General features: G+C 43.6%; 1 protein-coding gene across 2 annotated transcripts in view; it reads left to right on the plus strand.

Annotated features, from left to right (window-relative positions):
* Positions 1-22,348, plus strand: part of SUFU (SUFU negative regulator of hedgehog signaling) — a 121,590-nt gene that overhangs the window by 33,258 nt on the left and 65,984 nt on the right. For both annotated transcript variants that reach the window (XM_055346342.1, XM_055346343.1), the window contains exon 3: positions 8,183-8,319. In XM_055346342.1, the coding sequence (XP_055202317.1) occupies positions 8,183-8,319 (137 nt within the window). The remainder of the gene's footprint in view (positions 1-8,182; positions 8,320-22,348) is intronic.

Here is a 22,348-nt window from a genome sequence, read left to right on the forward strand (position 1 = left end):
CCTGCAGGGAGCCTATTTCTCTTTGCCTGTGTTCTGCCTCTGTGTGTGTGTGTGTGTGTGTGTCATGAATAAATAAATAAAATAAAATAAAATAAATAGACTTTAGGGGTGCCTGGGTGGCTCACTTGGTTGGCCGTCTGACTCTTGATCTTAGCTCAGGACTTTATTTCAGGGTCATGAGTTCAGACCCTGCATTGGGCTCCATCTCCATGATGGGTGTGGAGCCTGCCTAAATAAATAAATAAATAATAAATAAATAAATAAATAAATAAGACCTTTTACTGTTTTTTATTTTTATTTTTAAAAATATTTTATTTACTTATTTGAGAGAGAGTGAGAGCCAGAGAGATCACAGAGGGAGAGACAGAGGGAGAAGCAGACTTGATGCAGAGCAAAGAGTCTGATGCGGGGGGCTTGATCCCAGGACCCCGAGATCATGACCTGAGTGGAAGGCAGATGCTTAACCAACTGAGTGACCCAGGTGCCCCTAGCCCTTCTTACTATTTTTTAAAATAGACTTTATTTTTTAGAGCAGCTGAGGTTCACAGCAAAATTAAGTGATGTACAGTTCACATATATACCCTCTGCCACTACACATGCATGGCCTCCCTTACTATCAGCATCCATTACCAGAACGATACATTTGTTACAGTCAATGGACCTACATTGACACATCATTATCACCCAGACTCCATAGTTTACCTGGTTTATTCTTCATATCTCCCATTTCTACAGATGGAGAAATTGAGGCACAGAGAGGATAAGTGATTTGCCCTCCAGCGAGGAAGTAGTAAAACCAGAACTTGAGCGTAGGCAGCCTGGCTCCAGAGACTCTGCTGACATTTCAGTGGCTCTTGATGTTGGGTAGTGACACTTCAATGTTGGGTGATTGTTCCAATTTGCCTGGCTTTCCCAGGACATGAGGCTTTCAATTATAAAGCCAGGAAAGTCCTGCGAAAACAAGGACAAGTTGGTCGCCCTATTTCAGTGACACAATAGTCCTCGGGCCTACAATGGGTCTTTTTAGTAACTAGGTCAAGAGTTGGATCCTCCTCAGATCAAGCCTGGACATGGCCAGAAGGATGAGGGGAAGGGCCCAATCCACTTCCTGTTTCTTGGCCTCTTCACATTTGTTTCTGGGCACACTGACCAGGCCTCCTCCTTGTTGTTCTGGAACTTAAACTGCCCAGACAGAGCAATAGATCAGATTATGTGTTGACTCTTCCTGACCAATTGTCTTTTGATGGTTGGTGGATGTTTGCTGTTTTTTGGAGAGGGGAGTAAAAGAGTCCTGGATATTTGAGCTGGCTATCACCCCACCCTTCCCCTGCAGCACACTTCTTCAGCCCAGAGCCCCTTGAGTGTAATTATACAATGCCAAGAGTGTTTGCCTTGCAGCTCAGGTATGTTGCAAAATCCTGAGCTGTGGGCTTATAGTAGGCAAACACATCTTGAAAAGAAGGTGAATGGTCACATTTGTGACGTGAGAGGAGTAAGGCATGTGGCCAGCTGCGCCATAGGATAGCCAGAGCACTTCCACAGGGTATTGGAGGATCTGGAAGCCAGCAGGGGCCACTTCCTCTGAGGTCACACTAGGTCTTGATGGAAAGGGTTGCTGCCTGAGCCTCTGAGCCCATTCTTTTCATCTTTATTGAGCACCTATTATACACCAAGATACATATTCAGAGAAATGTGTCCTGCCCCGCATCCTGCAGTTCTTTCCATCTTGTTCCTACCCCCTGCCTGTAGGCAGTTAATCTTATTAGTTTCTGATCTATTATTCCTGTGTTGCTTTTTGCACAAATGAGCAGATATATGTATATTTTCCTATCTCCCCCTCTTTCTTCCTCAACAGGTAGTGTACTGTAGTACTTTCTGCTTTTTTTTTTTTTAGATTTTATTTATTTATTCATGAGAGACATAGAGAAGCAGAGACATAGGCAGAGGGAGAAGCAGGCTCTCTGCAGGGAGCCCGAAGCAGGACTCGATCCCAAGACCCCAGGATCATGACCTGAGCAGAAGAGAGATGTCAACCACTGAGCCCCCCAGGCATCCCACTTTCTGCTTTCTTTACTTGTCAATATCCATATCGGTTTGTTAGCTCTTCCTCATAGCTGCATTAATACTCTTTGAACCACTCTCCCATGAATGGGCATTTATGTTGTCTCCAATATTTGGCAATTAGAAGTTCATAGAAATGGGATTGCTGGGTCAAAAGGTAAAATATATATAATTTTATTAGCTTTTGCTGACTTACCCTCCAAAATGATTGTACTAACCTGTATCACCAATACAGTATCTTTGTATTTTTTGACAGTATCTTTCCCCACAGCCTCACCAATAGAATGACTTTTTAATTTTTGCCAATCAGATGGGTGAGAACTATGTTTCTTGTTGCTTTAATTTGTATTTAAATTGCATTTCTCCTATCATGAGTGAGGTTGAACCTCTCTTTGTATGTCTGTACCTAAATCTATATATCTATAGTTTGTGATTTTTTTACTATCAATCTTTTCTTTTTCCCCCTCAATATTTAAGAACAGCTTTATTGAGATAAAATTCACATACTGTACAATTCACCCCCTTAGCATGTATAATTTAATGGTTTAAGTACATCACAGAGTTATGTAACCATCGCATAATCTAATTTTAGAACTTCTTCATCACCCTAAAGAGAAATGCCATATGCATTAGCAGTCATTCCACATTTGTCCTCAGTTCCCTACCCATACACAGTCACTAATCTGCTTTCTATCTCTGCAGATTTGTCTGTTGTGGACATTTTATATAATATATACATAATTTGTATTCTATATTACAAGTTATATGGGGCACCTAGGTGGCTCAGTTGGTTAATATCTTCTTTCAGCTCAGGTCATGATCTTGGGGCCCTGGGATTGAGCCCTGAGTTGGGCTTACTGCTCAGCTGGGGGTCTGTCTCTCTTTCTGCCCCTCCCCCTCCCACTTGTGCTCTCTGTCTCTGTGTCTCTTTCTCTCTCTCAAATGAATAAATAAAAATCTCTTTTTAAAACAAAAACAAAAACCAGGACACTTGGGTGGCTCAGTGGTTGAGAGTCTGCCTTCGGCCCAGGGCATGATCCTGGAGTTCCAGGATTGAGTCCCACATTGGGCTCCCAGCATGGAGCCTGCTTCTCCCTCTGCCTATGTCTCTGCCTTCTCTCTGTGTCTCTCATGAATAAATAAATAAAATCTTAAAAAAAATAAATAAAAACTAAGTTATTATATTTATCATGTATCAAGGGAATCATACAATACATGGTCTTTCATGACTGGCTCCTTTTACTTAGTGTAACTGATAGAATGCTTCTAAGTGTTCCAGGCAGTTTCTAACATTTAATCTTCACAACTCTGAAATTGTTACTGTGAGGAAACTGAGGCACAGAGAGGTTAAATGTCTTGCCTGAGGTCACATGGCAGTAAGAAGCTAGACTTTGGAGTTAGGCCAACTTCAAGTCCAAGTCAACTTGCTTGCTGTGTGACATATAGAATATTACTTAAACTCTAGTCTCTTTTTTTCATGTTAGTTAAATGAAGATAACAGTGGCTGAATCTTGTTGGAGAATTAAACGCTGTGACATAAGTACTTAGGTCAAGGTCTAAAACTTAATAGGCATTCAGTTAATCATAGTGGTTGTTAGTAGCTGGAGTCCAGTAAAGACCTGGTTGGCGTGGTTGGCCTTGTCCCTCCTAGCACTGAGGTGTACCTGAGATACCAGGATTTTTTTTTTAATATAATTCACATACCATGAAATTTACCTTTTTAAAGTATACAATTCAGTGCTTTTTAGTATATTCATAAGGTTGTACAACCATCGTCACCATTTAATTAAAGAACATTTCCATCACCCCAAATAGAAACTGTACCCATTAGCAATCACTCCCCATTCTCTACTCCTCCTAGCCTCTGGCAACCACTAATCTACTTTCTGTCTCTGGATTTCTTTATTCCAAACATTTTTTTTAAAGATTTTATTTATTTATTCATGAGAAACACACAGAGAGAGAGAGGCAGGCAGAGACACAGGCAGAGGGAGAAGTAGGCTCCATGCAGGAAGCCTGTTGTGGGACTCGATTCTGGGACTCTAGAATCATGCCCTGAGCCAAAGGCAAGCACTCAACCACTGAGCCACCCAGACATCCCTATTCCAGACATTGTTTTAAAGATTTTATTTATTTATTATTTATCTGAGAGAGAGGGAGAGAGCACAAGTAGGAGGGAGGGGCAGAGGGAGAGGCAGACCCCTTGCTGAGCAGGGAGCCCCCATGCAGGGCTGGATCCCAGGAACCTGAGCCGAAGGCAGATGCTTAACTGACTGAGCCATATAGGGCCCCTATTCCAGACATTTGTATAAATGGAATTGTAACGTTATGTGGCCTTTTTCTTAAATTTTTTTTTTTTAATTTATTTATGATAGTCACACACAGAGAGAGAGAAAGGCAGAGACACAGGCAGAGGGAGAAGCAGGCTCCATGCACCGGGAGCCCGACGTGGGATTCGATCCCGGGTCTCCAGGATCGCGCCCTGGGCCAAAGGCAGGCGCCAAACCGCTGCGCCACCCAGGGATCCCAATGTGGCCTTTTTCTATCTGGCTTTACTCAGCATAATGTTTTCAGGGTTCATCCATGTTGTATCAGGACATTGTTTTTTTTTATCCTGTTGTTTTGTGCTACATTTTGTTTGTCCCTTCATCTGTCAACCACATTGGGTTGCTTCCACTTTCTGGCTTATTATGAATAATGCTACTATAAACATTAATGTACAGGTTTAAAATTTTTTTTGTTTTTGTATTTTTTAGATTTTATTTATTTGAGAGAGAGCACAAGCATGGGGAGAGACAGAAGGACAAGCACATTCCCCACTGAGCAGGGAGCCTGATTTAGGGCCCAGTCCCAGGACCCTGAGATCATGACCTGAGCTGTAGTCAGACCTTAATCAACTGAGCTACCCAGGTGACCCAATGCACAAGTTTTTGTGTAAGCACACATTTCCAATTCTTCTGGGTATATACCTAGGAGTGGAACTGTTGAGTCATGTGGTAACTTTGTGTTTAACTTTTTGAGGAATTGCAAGCCTGTTTTACAGAGCAGTGCTGCCATTTTGCATTCCCACCTGCAGTGTGTGTGAGTTCCAATTTCTCCACATACTCGTCGACACTTGTTATTGTCTTTTATTTTAGCCATCCTAGAGGGTATGGAGTGGTATCTCACCATGGTTTTTATTTGAATTTCCCTATTAACTAAGGGTGTTGAACATGAGATGCCAACTTTTAGGTCAGGTCTTTTCTGCCCACCCTAGCTGTTGTGTTTCCTCCAGAAAGTCCCTCTGGGTTCCCATTCATCTTCTGCCTGGTGTTAGTGGTTATTTTGGCTTCTTAGATGCTGACTTGTACCTTCTTAGTCCAGCTGCTTGGGGCAGGCTTTTGGGCAGGTTCCAGTGGTCGTGCAACTGTGTCTGGGATTAAAGGCACAGGTTCTTTCTGTGTGCAGGTTTAACGTTACTCTTGAGGCTGCCACATCCATTCCTAAGCTCTCTAAATGGCTGGGACAAAGCCAGCCTCTCCCCTGGGTACCGCAGCGAGCAGGATCAGAAATTCTTGAGCTGGAAACAGTCTCAACCATCCTTCTGCAACAAGACCATTAGAACCCTTCACCACTAGCTAATATTTTAGTAGCCTTCTATGTTAGAAAAATTCTTTGCTCTGACCCATCTCCCTCCTTCTGTAGCACATGCCAGTTTCCTCTCATGCTTTTCTTCCTCAGAGGATGTGGGACAGCTGCCCCTAGGAGGGGCTTCATCCTCTCGTCAGACAAAACCACTTTGGCTGGAGAAGCCCGCACGTGAAGAAGTCGAGACCAAGCCAGGCCTCTCCCAGGGGACTTTAAAGACTGAATGACCTTGTCGCTTGGCTGTTTCCTGGGCAGTCTGCTTTGAAAAAGAGAACTTCTGACAGGCTCCAGGTTGTGTGTTTATCCTGAAGCAGGGCCATTCCAAACGCATGTTTCAGAGTTTAGAGGTTGCGTCCAGCCATCCTGGTGGGTGGTAATCAAATGCAGGTGGATACCATCTGGCCAGGCCTGTCCCTCCCAGCTAGCCAAGTGAGGGCTGGCCTGCCCACCACAGAGCTGGCCCAAAAAGCATCCCGCATGGAGGCAGATGGTGGACATGTGCACATGTGCACATGCACACCCATACATGTGTGCATATGTGTACACAGCTTCCTTAGAGGGGTGGTGCTGCTGGGATGCATATGATTTCTCTCTGCATCGAGGGTTCTTCCCATCATACAATCTGAAGAGGATTTTCTTTTTGTTTGTTTCTCAAGTTTTTGTGGTTAGAAATCATGTATTTTTCTTGGCCCAAGATGAAAGCCCTGGAATAATGGTCTAATACATTTTTACGAAGCTGCTTCTATTGGAGGCTGCTTGAAATCTTCCCTTTGGCCTAGTGACCCATCTCCTTCAGTGGGATTTTAACTCTGAGTCAGTGTTGCATTACCTTAGATTTTCACACTCCTCTCAAGCCTGCAGCCCCGAGGAAGTGGTTCTTCCAGCCTCAGCTTGTTTAGCTATTCCCCCAGCCCCCTTGCATCGAATTGCTCCCAAATATGACAGTTCAGTAAGGGCAAAAAATAGCTTACACCGTGTCCTGCCAAACAACTTCTTCTCATCTGGTCTCTGAAATTCTAGTTGCGTACCCTCAAAATGGATTCTGCCTCCCACACTGTTAGGTACCCAGAGGAAATGCAAACCATGGACACCTCCTTTAAATATAATTAGGCCGAGCATAACAACTTTAAGGCCTGATTCCTTTTCAGTCCTTTGGAGAACATAGCTTCCCAGAGGTGATCTCCCCACTGTAGCAAGTGCAGGAGGGCTGAGCTCACCCAGGCACAGACACAAGGTTAGGACTGATGTCCGAGGTTCAGAGACTTGGAATCTCTTTCTGTCCCATCTTCTGGCCTGGCCTCTTGAGGGTGATGAAGAGGACGATGGAGGAAAGACGCCATGTGGAATTCTAGGGTTGGGCATCGTCATTATCCCTTCACAACTCTTGCCTCCTGTTCGGGTAGCTTGGCTAGCAAGGAGGTGTTGGCTGTCATCTTAGTTTATGGTTTGTATTTGTATGCTGAGGAGTTTACATGTGTATAATCATTGTGGCTCATGTTTGTACAAGATATAATTACTGTAAATTATATCATGAACTTATTTTAACTTTTAACTCTTCCCATGCTGGCAAACCTCCTAAGTTCTCAGGAACTCCCCCCTGGATGCTTCCCTCCCATAAGGGGGGCATGTCACCCCCCTAACCAGGCCTTGCTTTCTCATCCACATCATTTTTCCTTTCTGACAGAAGTCCATTTCAGGGACTTCCCTGAAGATCTGGTGCTCTCCTGAGTGTTTCCTAGCAGTGAGAGGCTGGCATTCCTCCCTCGCCTCATCATCACCGTGATAAATATGGCCATAGAGGCTTAACTGTCATCGTTCTTGACCACCTGGGGATAAGAAGGGAGCACAAATCATGCTTCCTGAGCATTCCAGTGATTGAAGAATGCACATGGGGCAGCGAGTTTCAGGAAGAGCATGTGCTGATCAATTAGGACGTGTGGGATGCTGGGTTTCAGGAAGAATATAGGCCCTCCCAATATTTGGAATCTGCCTTGGGACTTATCCTCAAATGCTGAGTTTGGAGACCAGCCAGCCCATTCCAAGGATTGTACCCTTGTGGGGTACCATCCCAAGGTGGGTGTGGAGAGAAATGATCTCTTCCTCACAATACAGTGGGCCTTGTGTCCTTAGCAAACTAAGTAGGTGCTTATTAACAGCTTGAAGGAATGAAGAGTGTGAATAAGGAAGATTTTCAGTAATAGAGACTTCATCATCATCAAGAGGAATGTTCCAGAGCCACAGAATGTAGAACTCATAATTTAGAGTGCCACCAGGGGAATTTGATTGGCTGGGCCAAGGTCAGAGCCATGGACCATGGCTGGCAGGAGCACAAGACTAGTATTGTGGCTCTTTATAGGCAATTGAGGGAGATTCTCTGATTAAGGGGTTTGGATGCTAAGGCCACCAAAAAAAGGGGAAAACTTTAATTGGACTTTAAAAACAGTGTTTTCCTGAGGTGGTTGAACTAAAAACATTTGGTTTTTATTCCTTTCAGATTTACAGGAACAGATGGGCCTAGTGGTTTTGGCTTTGAATTGACATTTCGTCTGAAGAGAGAAACAGGGGAGTCTGCCCCCCCAACATGGCCAGCAGAGCTAATGCAGGGCTTGGCCAGATACGTGTTCCAGTCAGGTAAGAACTCTAAGAGCTGGCTGACGTGGGGATCCTTTTGCTATGAGCCTGCTTGGCTTTGGGAACTCATAGGCATATTTTGATATCTGTGGAGTTACCTTTTCTGAGAGTATTGTACATCATTTGTACTATGAAGGTGGCTTGTTTTGCCTGGTGTTTCCTGGGTGGGAAGCTACCTGGGCCAGGGAAGAGAAGGATTTGCCACTATGACCTCTAGCAGCCACTATTCTGATACCTTGAGCCTAGCCATACTTCTGATTCCCAGTGAGCCAAATTCCAACTCAGCATGGAGCTGATCAGCTCTTTCTGTCTGTCCCATTTCCCATAATGTCCTTGCTCCCTGCTACCAGTGGCCTAGGCATCTCCATTTCTGGGGTCACAAGCACACGTGTTAATTTTGGTTAAGCCTTGGGTTAACAGTGGAGAGTGTGACAGAAAGAATTGTTGGGTGTTTGTTCCCTCACTGTGTGAGGGTGAAGCTAGAATCAGGCAAGACCTTGACAATCAGAAATATTTGATTCGCGTGATTTAAGTGGCTACCAGGGGATGGTTCTATGCTCCTGGTGCCCCTCTGGAGACTGCTAACATGGTACCCAAAGTGGGGACTTTGTGTCAGGATCTCGGTCTCTTGCTCTTAGCTCATCCTGCTTATAGTCCTCCAGTGGGTTGAAATGTTAGAGCAAAATTTAATACCTTTTAAGGAAGGTTTCATATCATCTGGATGTTTTTGTGTGGCAAATTAATTGCTCAGTAATATGTCTCATATGGCCTCAGATTTTTTTCTTTTTATTTAGTTAAGTAGCCTTCAGATGAAGGCCAAGACAATTTTATCCAATTCTTTTGCTCTTTGACTGCCATAGATGAGCAGCATCGAGGCCAGAGTCCCTCAAAGTACGGTCCTTGGATCCCCTGCATCAGAAGCATATTGAGAGCTTGTTATAACCACACATTCCTGGACCCCATAGGAGATCTCTGACTCAGTATCCTTTAGGGGTGTTGTTCCCAGATGCTTCTGGTAGTGACTAAGTTTGGAGAACCATAGATCTGACAGTGACTTTTTTCCCCCCAGCTTTGAGTGGGTTATAAATTGGGGGTATAATAGGTCCTCTAGGTTGAACTCATCTGTCCTCATTCTGGACCCCTGGGGTCAGTTGTTGGTAGGGTGGCTATCACATAATTGGACTGATCCTTAACTACTATCTACCATTTTGTGTCCTCTGGAATAATCACCTTTGGGAGACTATAGTGGGTCTTTTCTAAGCGAGGGTTCCCAAACCTGGCTGCTCATGAGGTCCTCTGGGGAGCTGTCCACACTCTGATTCCCAAAACCCCTGTGTGGCCGTGATGCAGTTGGTCAGAGGAGAGACAGAGACATTTGTTTCTTAATCAGCTTCCCAGGAGATTCTAATGCAGTCGATCTAAGAATGATGTTTGGGTTCTAAAGGATTGTTGACAAGGAAGAAGTACTGTTCACGGGGACTGGGGAAGCAGGCTCCCTGAAGCAGTGGCCCATGTGATTTGGTACTGCCGTAATGTGGTTTGCAGAATCTTTTAAAATTGTGCCAGGAGTCTATTACCTAAACCTTTGTGTCCTCTCTCTTTCCCTTCTTGGGATGCTCGAAGCTGACCCTGATAGAGAACTGTCTTTGGAAAAATAGACTTTTCTTGATGGGGAATTTGATTGGCTGTAGCAAAGAAGGCTCTAAACACTAGACAACCTCTTGCTTGTATAGACAGGTAACTCCTTGCCCACTGCTTAAGCCAGTGCATTTAAATGTTTGTTTCCACATAATGTACTTGCTCAGGTGGATAGAGATCAGAGAAATATAAAAATAGGTGTTATGAATCACTGTCAGGAGGAGTCAAGCAGATGAACTTCTGAAATAGTTCTGATATTATAGTTCTGAAGTAATAGTGCAAGTAAGTGGGAAAATAAGATTTAAAATAAAATTTAACTTTTCACCCATACAGTGAACATCACTAGTGACCATTTTGTACCATTAATGTGATCATCAATTCAGGAAGATTATCAACAAATGCCAAAAACCATTGGATAAAAAGATTGTGGGGATCCCTGGGTGGCTCGGTGGTTTGGCGCCTGCCTTTGGCCCAGGGCACGATCCTGGAGTCCTGGGATCAAGTACCACGTTGGGCTCCCGGCATGGAGCCTGCTTCTCCCTCCTCCTGTGTCTCTGCCTCTCTCTCCTCTCTCTCTCTCTCTCTCACAAATAAATAAATAAATCTTTAAAAAATAATAAATAAAAATATTGTCAGGGGACAAGATATTCATTCATAGGAACTCAAAGAAACCCTCCAGAGATTACTTATTTGTTCCTGAGAAACACCTTTACAATGATAAGATTTGGGTGGACATCACCTTAACGAAATGATCAAACATAACAATACCAGTAATGGAGCAAATTATGATTATGTACTTCCTTATGTGTGGCAGTAGACAGTATAAAATATCCACTGGGTAGCACTTTTCTAAAAATGTTACGCCTGTGTTGAATCATGAGCAAGCAGTCAAACAAATCTAGACTGCAGAACATTTTATAAGAAAACTTCCTGGACTCTTCAAAAACGTCAGTGCTGTGAAAGATACACAAGGACAAGAGGCAGCGGGTGTACTAGATTACAGGACACATGGCAGTTTTTTTTAAAAAAAGATTTATTTATTTATTTATGATAGAGAGAGAGAGAGAGGCAGAGACACAGGAGGAGGGAGAAGCAGGCTCCATGCCGGGAGCCCGACGCAGGACTCGATCCCGGAACTCCAGGATCGCGCCCTGGGCCAAAGGCAGGCGCTAAACCGCTGAGCCACCCAGAGATCCCCCACATGACAGTTTAAATGTACTTATGATCCTTGATTGGATCCTGAACTGGGGCAAGGTGAAGTCATTTTTAGGGCAGTTGGAAAAGTATAGACTGTATATTAGATAATAGTATCATACAACTGAAATCCTTTGGGTCCAATATAATACAGTGGTTATATTGGACAATGTGCTTGTTCTTAGATAAAAGCTGAAGTCTTTATGAATAAAATGACATAATTTCTGCAACTTAATTTTCATATGATTAGGCAAAAAAGTAAAGTGTGTGTGGAGAGAGAAGAGAAAGCAATGTGGCAAAATGTTAACAATTCTGATGAATCTAGGTCAAGGGCTTATGGATATTTGCTATACTGACCTAATTTTTCTATGTGATTGAAATTTTTGAAAGAAAAAGTTGTGGCTGTTTCTTGAGTAGCCTGGCAGGTGTGTGCTCCACAGTCCTTTGTGCACCAGTGGCCCCTTTTGTGGTGTCTGTAATGTGACTTCAGATCACGTTAGGCATTACACAGCAGCAGCAGGATGACCCTCTTGAAAGATGATTGATTTTCTGTTCTCCAGATTTTCTATAATATGATCACACTTAAATAATAGCTAAAACAAATCTACCTGAAATGCTTTTTAGAACATGGCAGGGAATAATAATAAATTATTTAAATAATGGGAAGATTATTTTTAAAAGTATATGGTAACTGATACAAGGTAGGAGACCATGGCTATGGGCCTACATGGTGAAGACAAGGGCTCACATTTACTAGTGTGTTCCATGCGCCAGCCACAATTGCCAAGTGCTCATTTAATCTGCAGTAAAGCCCTGTGAGTTAGACACTGTGTTATACCAGCTTTACAGTTGCAGAGAACAAGACTGTATGGAAAGGTAAAGTATATAGCATGTTCGAGATCACACATCTAGGAGGTGAAAAGCAAGATTTGAACCAAGGGGGATGCCTGGGTGGCTCAGCTGTTTGGTGCCTGCCTTCCACCCAGGACATGATCCTGGAGTCCCAGGGTCGAGTCCCACATCGGGCTCCCTGCATGGAGCCTGCTTCTCCCTCTGCCTGTGTCTCTGCCTCTCTTTCTGTGTCTCTCATGAATAAATAAATAAAATCTTAAAAAAAAAAAAAGATTTGAACCAGGCAAGTTAGTTCTTTATGCCGTTCTCCTAACCATGATGCTATGTTGCCTATAGCTCAGCTGATGTCTGGCTGCTGGAAATGAGATTTGAGAATCCTCCATATGGATGACTTCACTGGTTCACTTGGCCTGTGAGCTCCAGGATGTCTCTCTCACCCCGTCACTCTGGAACATTTGGAAAATGGGTCTTGGAAAATGCAGAAGGCATTCATAATATTACCAAAATCCTCTTATATCTATCCTTCCATCCCTTAACTTTTTTTTTTTTTTTTTTTTTTTAGTCATGAGAGACAGAGAGGCAGAGACACAGGCAGGGGGAGAAGCAGGCTGCATGCAGGGAGCCTGACGTGGGACTCGATCCCGGGTCTCCAGGATCACACCCTGGGCTTAAGGCGGCGCTAAACCGCTGAGCCACCCGGGCTGCCCCCCTTAACTTTTTATTCATGAAAGTATGTATATAAAAAATACAGCTTGATGACTCACAAACTGACCCTTATAACTGTCACCCAAATCAAGAAACAAGCTAGTTCTTCAGAAATCTCCCTTGTGCCCACTTGTAATCACCATTCCTTGTTCTTTTCTTTTTTTTCTTTCTTTTCTTTCTTTTCTTTCTCTTTCTTTCTTTCTTCCTTCCTTCCTTCCTTCCTTCCTTCCTTCCTTCCTTCCTTCCTTCCTTCCTTTCTTCCTTCTCTTCTTTCTTCCTTCCTTCCTTCCTTCCTTCTTCCTTCTTTCCTTCCTTCCTTCTTCTTTCTTTCTTTCTTCTTCTTCTTTCTTTCTTTCTTTCTTTCTTTCTTTCTTTCTTTCTTTCTTTCTTTCCTTTCTTTCCTTTCTTTCTTCCTTTCTTCTTTCTTTCTTTCTTTTCCTTTTCTTTCTCTTTTCTTTTCTTTTTTCTTTTCTTTTCTTTTCTTTTCTTTTCTTTTCTTTTCTTTTCTTTTCTTTTCTTCTTCACCCCCGTCACTTCACTGCATAATACAGTTCTTGAGTACCATATGCCTGAACTTGTTAGTTCTAAGCTAAGCAGCCCCCATTTCTGCTCCTCCCGCCTGTACTGTTCACTATCCTGCACATGACTGCCAGGTCAAGGGGCATCCTAGTATGAGGTGAAGAGCATGGCCCCTGGACCCAGACTGTCATCATTCTTAGCTCTGTCAGTTACTGCCTCCTGACCTTGGGCAGTGTAACCCATTTACCCATCTAGAAAGCAGACATAATAATAGTAACTACACATGAGGTTATTGAGAGGATGAAATGAGCTAATACCTATAAAGCACTTAGAATGGTGCCTGACATATAGTAAGAACTATGTAAATATTACCCACAATTATTATTATTCATATTTCATCTTTAAAAACTTTATATGGATGAAGAAAGTGAGTACCTTAGTTCTTCCTTTGCAATGACAATAAAGATGCCATTTAACAGCAAAACGTTGTTAGGAAGGTAATGCCTTGCTTGTCTCTGAATCAGACACTTGTCTCAACTGATATGATAGTATTTGGTGCTATTATCTTTCTCCACACAGAAAATCAATAATAGTGATACAAATAAAATTGCCTTGTTGTGTCATCACATTATACAACCAAAAACCAAATTTAGTTAAACTGGGGCTCCTTGATTTATATAATTGACAGTCCATGTAAAATCTTATACAAATCAACTCATATTCCAAATGCAATAGGGCCCATGCAGTTTAGTGGGACCTTGTAGTAACTTCATTTATTAGGTGAAGAATCTTTTTAAAATGTGAATAATTGTCCCTATTGTAACTGTTTTGTAAGACTAAGTTTAGGCCTTTCAGGATTTTTCAGAGTGTGGCACATTCTTCTGATGCTGCAGAGAACCTCCTTTGTGATGTGTAGGCATTCCTCTAGCCGCTGAGTTGTCATCTTCTACAAGGGTTACATATGTGCTGTGATACACAACACGTGTTTTACGTTTGATGTGCACACAGATATAAGTACATGTATAACTAGCAGTATAATTCTGTTTGATGGTCTTGCTTCACCTGTGCTGCCTACCTTAAACTCAGTGACTATGTGGAGCACCCCACCTGTTTGCATGTATGAACATGCTGAGCAGTGCCATCAAGTAAGTGGAATGCTTAAACCTGCTTTTCCAGGTCGAAATAGCATCCACAGCCTTGGAAAAGGCATCAGGGCACGGTAGGCAAGGGAAAGAGGGACAAAGCTGTGGGGAGTGTGGTGGCGGGTGGCAGTGTACACACCTAGTTGTGAGGCCATGTGAGGCTGCCTCTGAAGACTGCTCTGAAGAATGACTCAGAAGGGTCCTGTAACTTAGCTGGAGGACAGTTGGTTGGTTTGCTCAGAGGTTGATTTGCTCTCTCTGTAGAGAAAAAGAAGTAGAAATGAGAGACCTGGGAAAGGAGAGTATCTAGAGAAGATGAAGGATGTAGGGGTGGGGCACATTAGTGTTTATTCAAGTTAATAAGCAAATGACAGAGACTCAAACTACTTTAATGGCTTTATGGCTCAGGTGAATGGGTTGTCTCGGGTTTCAGGCATGGCTTGATCTATATGTTCAGACAGCATCCTCAGGGCTCTGATACATGAGTTGATCTTATACTATAGACTGACTCTCCCTACATGCCACGAAAGATGAACACCAGTCAGTTCCTGGTTCTCTCAGTTTGTAGTCCTAGCAAGCAGGAGGATTTTTTCTTCCAATATTCCTACATCAGTCTTGGGGAGGAACTCAGATTGGTTCTGCCTGGGTCATGTGACCACCCTGGTTGGTGGTGGTAGTTGAGATGGAGCACCAGAATTTATGTTAAGTTTTTCCCCTCTCCTCACTTCTAACCATATGGAGTAGGAAAGAAATCCCCTAAAGCAAAGGGTAACTAACTCCTGGCAGAAAAAGATTAGGTATAGCTCTGGGTAGGTAAAATCAGTTACTGTCATGAGGCCACAGGGGCATCTGTCACCTAGTAATCCTGGTGTATAGTTATGCTCAGAAGTCAAATCCTTAGAGTACATAGATGGAGCAGGCACCATTTGTTCTGCCTTGTATCTGTTGGGTGGTTTTTACTATAAATAATAGAACATCCTGACTAAAATGACCTACCAATAATGGCGCTTGTCTTATGTAGTAAATCATCTGGAGGTAGGGCAGTTCCAGGGTTGGTTGTCATCTGTTCATTGAAGTTGTTTCGGACCTGAATTCTTTCCAACTTCCTACTCTGCCTCCCTCAGCACCTTGGCCTGCCTTTTAAAACCAGTTCCCTCTTAGTCCAAAGATAGCTGCCATAATCCCTAGCATCCTAGATTCACACTTGACAGAGTCTATAAGTAGTAAAAGGGAACTTCTGTCCTATGTCTCTTTTAAAGACCAATCAACACCCCCACAGAACTGCCCTCATTGACCTCCCCTTGCATCTCACTGGCCAGAGCTATGTCAGGAAGGTGAGGAAATCAAGTTGGTTTACTAATCAATATCCACTTTCTAGGGCTGGGAAGGGCCCTGTTTCCCTGAGGGGCACAGCCAAGGAAAGGCAGGAGAAGGAATTTGGGCTTCTCTTTTAAGGAATGGCCCCAGGTGGGCAAAACAGTATCTCCCACTTCCACCCAAGAAGCCCTAGCTGGGCTCCCTCTGTCTGGGATCAGAGGACCCTTGCATATTGATCTGGACACAGGACCAGTATACAAGTGTCAAGTAGAAAGAGAATAGTCTAGTCATAAGGACAGGGGAGCTGTTGTTTCACCTGCTACAGGAGATTTAGAATCAAATCCAGCCGTGGCATGAATCATTTGGTAAATTCTGCAGTCTCTCCGTCAGTAACTACCAGCAGACATTTGAACTTCTTTCCTTCCCACTTTGCAGCCCAATGTCTCTTCCTTCCCATTCCCTTTTAATTTTATGATCAGCTTATTCCTTCTTCTCAGATTGCCAGTGACTGCTCCCCTGCCCCCTACCCTCTGGGTTTCATTAAAGAGAAACCATTCCCCCAACTCAGCACAGCTTGATTTCCAAGCTGTGCTTTAGAATTCTGCTGGAGAGGCTGTCTGCTGCTCCGTTCTGCCATTGGTAGGCCTTAACCACAAATTCCAAGGCAATTTCACTTGAATTTTAGGAGAAACATGGCCCCTCAACCTTGTAACTGACACTGTGGAAATTCAAGTGCCTTGGCCGGCTGCTGTTTAATGGCAACCTCCTGACATGTGCTGAGTCTGCTCAATTTGTGATTTGGGCCCAAGTCAGGAGACGGGGCAGCACCATGGAGGATCCTGAGCCATCAAAGCTTACAGCTGATTGAACTCTGAGGGATTGACAAACTAAAGCCAATAGAGATTTTTTTTTCATTTTCTTTCCCTTTCCAATTTATATAAACAAATACTTGCTCATTATAAAAACTGAAACATAGAAATTTATGACCTAGAAAGTGAAAATCCTTCATAATGCATCCCTCCACTGAGAAAACGTTGTTATTCCTATTTGCAGATTTTCTTTTCAATGCATAGATCTATATAGGATAATCATTATTGGGGTGGCTGGGTGGCTTAGTCGGTTAAGTGTCTGCCTTTGGCTCAGGTCATGATCTCAGGGTTCTGGGATCCAGGATCGCCCTGCTCAGTGTGGAGTCTTTTTCTCCCTCTGTGATCTCTCTCCTTCTTTCTCAAATAAATAAGCAAAATCTTTAAAAGAAGAAAGAAGAAGAAGAGAAGAAGAAGAAGAAGAAGAAGAAGAAGAAGAAGAAAAAGAAGAAGAAGAAGAAGAAGAAGAAGAAGAAGAATCATTACTTTATAAAAATGGACCATACTTTTCATACTGTTCAACTTGCTTTTTTTTTTTATTAATATCTTTTGGACATCTTCCGATGTTAGTGTGTTCTTCCTAACTGCGCTTTTTTTATTATCTAGATACACTGTATTTTATTTAACTAGTCTCCCGTTGTTGGGAGTTTGGGTAATTTCCAGCTTTTCCCTACCACAGATCTGCAGTGAGTATCCTTGTATATGTGTGTCCTTGTACTCTTGCCTAAGAATTTCTATGGGATAAATTCCTAGAAGTACGATTGCTAGGTTAGGTGAAATGAACATTTTACATGTCGGTAGCTATTGAGACAAATGATTATATCATTAGAGTAATACTGTTGTGATTGGCCAGGAAATATTATCATTGTTTTCAACAAACAACAGAATGATTGTTATATAAAATTGTTTTTATAATGACAAAGTACTCTCCTGAGTCCTTGAGAATTGGTCCCTTTTCTTAGGTTTTTGGCCCGAGAGAGAGATCTTTATTTTTATTTATTTTTTTTTTTGAGAGAGATCTTTTTTTTTTTTTAAGATTTTATTTATTTATGATAGAGAAAGAGAGAGAGGCAGAGACACAGGCAGAGGGAGAAGCAGGCTCCATGCCGGGAGCCCAATGCGGGACTCGATCCCGGGACTCCAGGATCACGCCCTGGGCCAAAGGTAGGCGCTAAACCGCTGAGCCACCCAGGGATCCCCGAGAGAGATCTTCAATACAAAAGTAATATCAATGAATTATGGCATTTTCTTGAGTTTTGCTTTCGTCTGCCTTTTCTAAAGTTAAAATTATACTTGCAGTTCAGTCTTTTCCTGTTGAGGCCCCCTCCCTTTTTTTTCCCCATTTGCTTTTTTATAATTGAAAGTAAGTGCATAGAACAGTGGCTGTTAAGCTCCAAGCTATCCTAGGCACTTGCATTCTCTTACATAACCTCTGCTGTAGGTGGCCTGATGAGGAGATACTAGGATTGCCACTTCTCAGATGGGGAAATGGGTTAGGAGAAGTGGCAGGCCTTGCAGAATTTCCTGCGTCTGGTGAGTGGCAGGAGCAAGCCTCCAGCGACACCCTGACCAGCACTGGTTTGAACCACTCTTGAACCTCCAAGGATCCATCTTATTTTTTTTTATCTTTTTTTTAAGATTTTATTTATTTATTCATGAGAGACACAGACAGAGAGAGGGGCAGAGACACAGGCAGATAAGAAGCAGGCTCCATGCAGGGAGCCCGATGTGGGACTCGATCCTGGATCCCAGGACCACAACCTGAGCCAAAGGCAGGCACCCAACCGCTGAGCCACCCAGGCGTCCCTCAAGGATCCATCTTAAATGAGGAAAGGACTTGGAGGAAAGAAGCTATTTTTCATCAGTTGTATTTTTTATTTGAGGGCATGCTGCATGCCAAGGATTGTGCCAGATGCTGAGGAAGCCGCATGGAACAAACAGATAGGGTCCTTGCCCTTAGGCACTGGAGAGAGACAGTGAAAACACAGGCACCAAAATATTTGATTCCATAAGGTCATGGAAATGGAAAGAGCAGGGTTCTCCAAAGAGAAGGTGGTGGACTCATTTTAGATTATAGAATCAGGCAAGGACAGGACTGAAGCCAGAAGGTGAGGGGAAGCATTCTTTGCAGAGAACATCCTATGTAGGCCCCTGAGGAGGGGAAGAGCTGCAGGAATTTGAGGAGCTGGAAGAAGGCTCCTTTGCCTGGAGGAGCCTGGAGGCTGAGCAGGCGTGGGGAAGTGCTGGGGCTCCCACTTGCATGTGCTCAAAGTCCTGATGATGAGTGTGACTTCTGTTTGAAGGGCAGTTGAAAGCATTTGAAGGAGGAAGGTGAAATGACCAGTCTAGGGGGATGAACCCCTCTCTCTTTTTTTAAAAGATTTTATTTATTCATGAGACAGAGAGAGAGAGAGAGGCAGGCAGAGACACAGGCAGAGGGAGAAGCAGGCTGCATGCAGGGAGCCTGACGTGGGACTCGATCCCAGGTCTCCGGGATTAGGCCCTGGGCCGAAGGCGACGCTAAACCGCTGAGCCACCCGGGCTGCCCGAACCCCTCTCTTTAAAAAAAAAAAAAAAATTAAGACGTCCTTGGATTCGAGGTGTTGGAGACTTTCCGGCTGATTTTGAGAGAGGCTCTTTCCCAGGAAGGTGCTAGGACGCCTGCAGCACTTTGGAGTCTCATATTCTTCTCAATCCTCCCATGCTAACCCTTGGGACCTTAATTTAGTATAATCCTGCCCCCAGCTTGCCTCTTCTAAGGCTCTCCAGCCTAGGGAGGGGCGCCTTATCTCTGTTGGGGATTTTAGCAGCCTCTGCATACCTATGCCCCACAGCATACCATGGGGCTCTCTTTCCAGATCCAGGAGGCAGTTTAGGCTTTGCTTCCTCACCTCTGCTCTGCAGGTGAGTGAAGGAAGTCAGGAAGATTGAGTGAGGAGCTTAGAGCATGTCCCCAGGTGTGAGATATTGCTAGGCTGCAGTTCAACTTCTCAGCAGCAGTTTACCTGGCTTTCTTTTCTAGAGGTCCCAAGTGGATGTGATCTTAATATCTTTGCCTCAAGTAAAGTTTTCTTAAAGGAGACGCTCCATCATTGCCAATGAGAGCTGTCGAGGTCTCTCGTTTCCTGGTTTGGATAAGCTGCCCATTGCCCCAGTCAGCTAACTGAAGCCAAATGGAACTGCCTGGTTATATTAATATCATTTTTCTTCCTCATACTCTTTTTAATTTTCTCGACGTTTTCTTTCCCTCAGCCTGATTTATCCTCTTTTCTGGTTGCTATGGGTCTGTAAAATATTTTCCCTTTCATCTGTTAGTAATACTGACCAACTATAGGACAAAACAATCCTTGATTTTTCTGCAGTTTCTCAAGATTTTAGATTAATAGTTGAAAGCTACTCCGCTGGAAAAAAAAAATGTAAAACAGGCCAGCCCCTCAGAAATGAGCTTATGCCATAAAATTTAAGTGGTTTGCATGTAAATTATAGTCTTATCTTATATTAAATTTAGGTGTTTTTAGGAAAGACTCAAACCGGGAAAGCAGAGGTTGGCAAAGTACTGCCAGCAGGCCAAATCCTGATGGCCACCTGTATTTGTAAATAAAATTTTGTTGGAACACAGCCATGCCCATTACATATTATCTAGGGCATATTTTGTGTTGCAACAGCAGAACTGAGTAATTCATAACTGATACTCTATGGCTCTCAAAACAAAATATTTGATATTTGGCCTTTTACTGAAAAGTCTGACTCTGACTTAGTGTTTTCAACTTCTGAATAACTGCGTAAGTGGAGGGGTGGCATCTTTAAATCTCAGCAGTATATCCAGATGCCCTGTGAAATGAATTGCCTTAGCTGGGGCCTGTGCCCCGGCCCATGATTGAAGGAGCACGTGCCTAGAGGTTTGTTGGGGAGAGACGAATGCATCCCCTGCTGAGCTGCTGCAGGATTTGAGGCAAATTCCTGTAGCTTACATGGGTCTGTATCTTACTTGGAGAACCACATGAAATGTTTTGAGCTTCTCAGTAGAAAGGAGTTATTGGAGGGACGCCTAGCTGGCTCAGTCGGTAGACCATGTGACTCTTGATCTTGGGGTTCATGTTGGGTGTAGAAATTAGTTAAAAATAAAATCTCTAGGGATCCCTGGGTGGCGCAGCAGTTTGGTGCCTGCCTTTGGCCCAGGGCGCGATCCTGGAGACCCGGGATCGAATCCCACATCGGGCTCCCGGTGCATGGAGCCTGCTTCTCCATCTGCCTATGTCTCTGCCTCTCTCTCTCTTTCTCTCTCTGTGACTATCATAAATAAATTAAAAAAAATAAAAAAAAATAAAATCTCTAAAAAAAAAAGTATAAAAAAAGGATACTGGCGTTAAACTGGGATAATTCGCCCTCAGACTAGTTCTCACATCTTTGGCCCCCTGTGGGGTGTTAATTGGTTGGCTCTGAGCAGAATGTGGCTCCTTTGTCTCTAGCACTTGCATTTCTGGGGTCCACCCTCCGGGGGGTAGTGCCAGCCTCCGGGCAAGTTGAGCACAGCAGCTGGAGAGTTAGGAGTAGACCAGCACCTCTGCAGGAGGTAAAGCTCTTTGGTACCCTAATGGCTCATGGTGGAATGTTCAATGAAGGAGGCTGGAGAATGCATGGAAGGAAATAGGAGCCCAGGGAGGTAGGTTGAACATCTCTAAGACTTGGTTATTTCATCTATGAAATGAGATAATAGTAATATCTACTTCCTAATATATTTAATGCCCCTAGTACAGTATTTGGCATAATACACAAAAGCAATTAATATTAATTATGCTGTCATTTAAGAAGCATATTGCAAGAAAAAGGAAACAGGCTTAAAAGAAAAAAAAAAGAAGCAGCATATTTCACTGTATAGAGTCGGGTCCTAATCCTTTTAACAATATATACATGTCCATGTAGTTGCCTGGAAGAGGTATATGTGAAGATGAATCACAGAGGCCATTTTAGGATGATACAGTTATGAGCCATTGACATTTTCCTTTTAGGACCTTCCTGCCATTTTAGAATTTTCTGCACAGAGCATGGTGTTATTATCAGAAAATAAAAACCAAAAGGATAACACGAGTGAATTTTTCAAAGACCTGCCCAGAGGACAGGACAGTGAGACCCAAGAAGCAGCCCCAGGCCATACCACAGGACAAGTCACCACCTCAGGGTGTGTTCTCTGGTGTGGTTACTGGAATAGCTTTGAATACCATGCAGTGATCTGTCAGTGCAAGGGGTCTGCTTTCTTGCTCAGTTTTTTCATAGTTCTCTCTGTGGGAAATAAATGACTCCCCTAAGCCAGACACGGCTCTGCTCTGGCTCCCCTGGCATTGGGTCTCCATAACCAAGCCTGTCTTTTTGCCTTGCAGGGCAGACAGGCTTGCTGTTTGATTTCTCTCCCAGGACTTAGGGGCCAGGAGACGAGCCTGCCCCTCTCCACAGAGTTCTGATGAGGTTCCAGCAGAATTTCTGACCCCTCACGGAGCCCCTTCTCCAGGAATATGACAATCAAAACTTGAACCAGGGGAGGAAAAGAGAAAGGAACTTGAGTGCCTTTCAAGAGGGATTGTAGCAAGCCCAAGCAATGGGTTGTTTGCTGACATGCAGCAGGGGGCCTCCAAAATGGCAGTGAGTAAGTAGCCTTCCTCTGCCTTGTCTTGCTTAGGTCCATGGAAACTGCACCTAGGGGCACTGGTTCAGGGGAGGCATTTCTGGGGCAGGTTGCAGCCCAGTGTCTAGAACTTCCTAAGCCCCAGGCCTACCTCTAACAGTCCCTCTTTTGGCTCA

The sequence above is a fragment of the Nyctereutes procyonoides genome, unplaced genomic scaffold (assembly GCF_905146905.1).
Source record: "Nyctereutes procyonoides isolate TBG_1078 unplaced genomic scaffold, NYPRO_anot_genome, whole genome shotgun sequence".
NCBI lineage: Eukaryota > Metazoa > Chordata > Mammalia > Carnivora > Canidae > Nyctereutes > Nyctereutes procyonoides.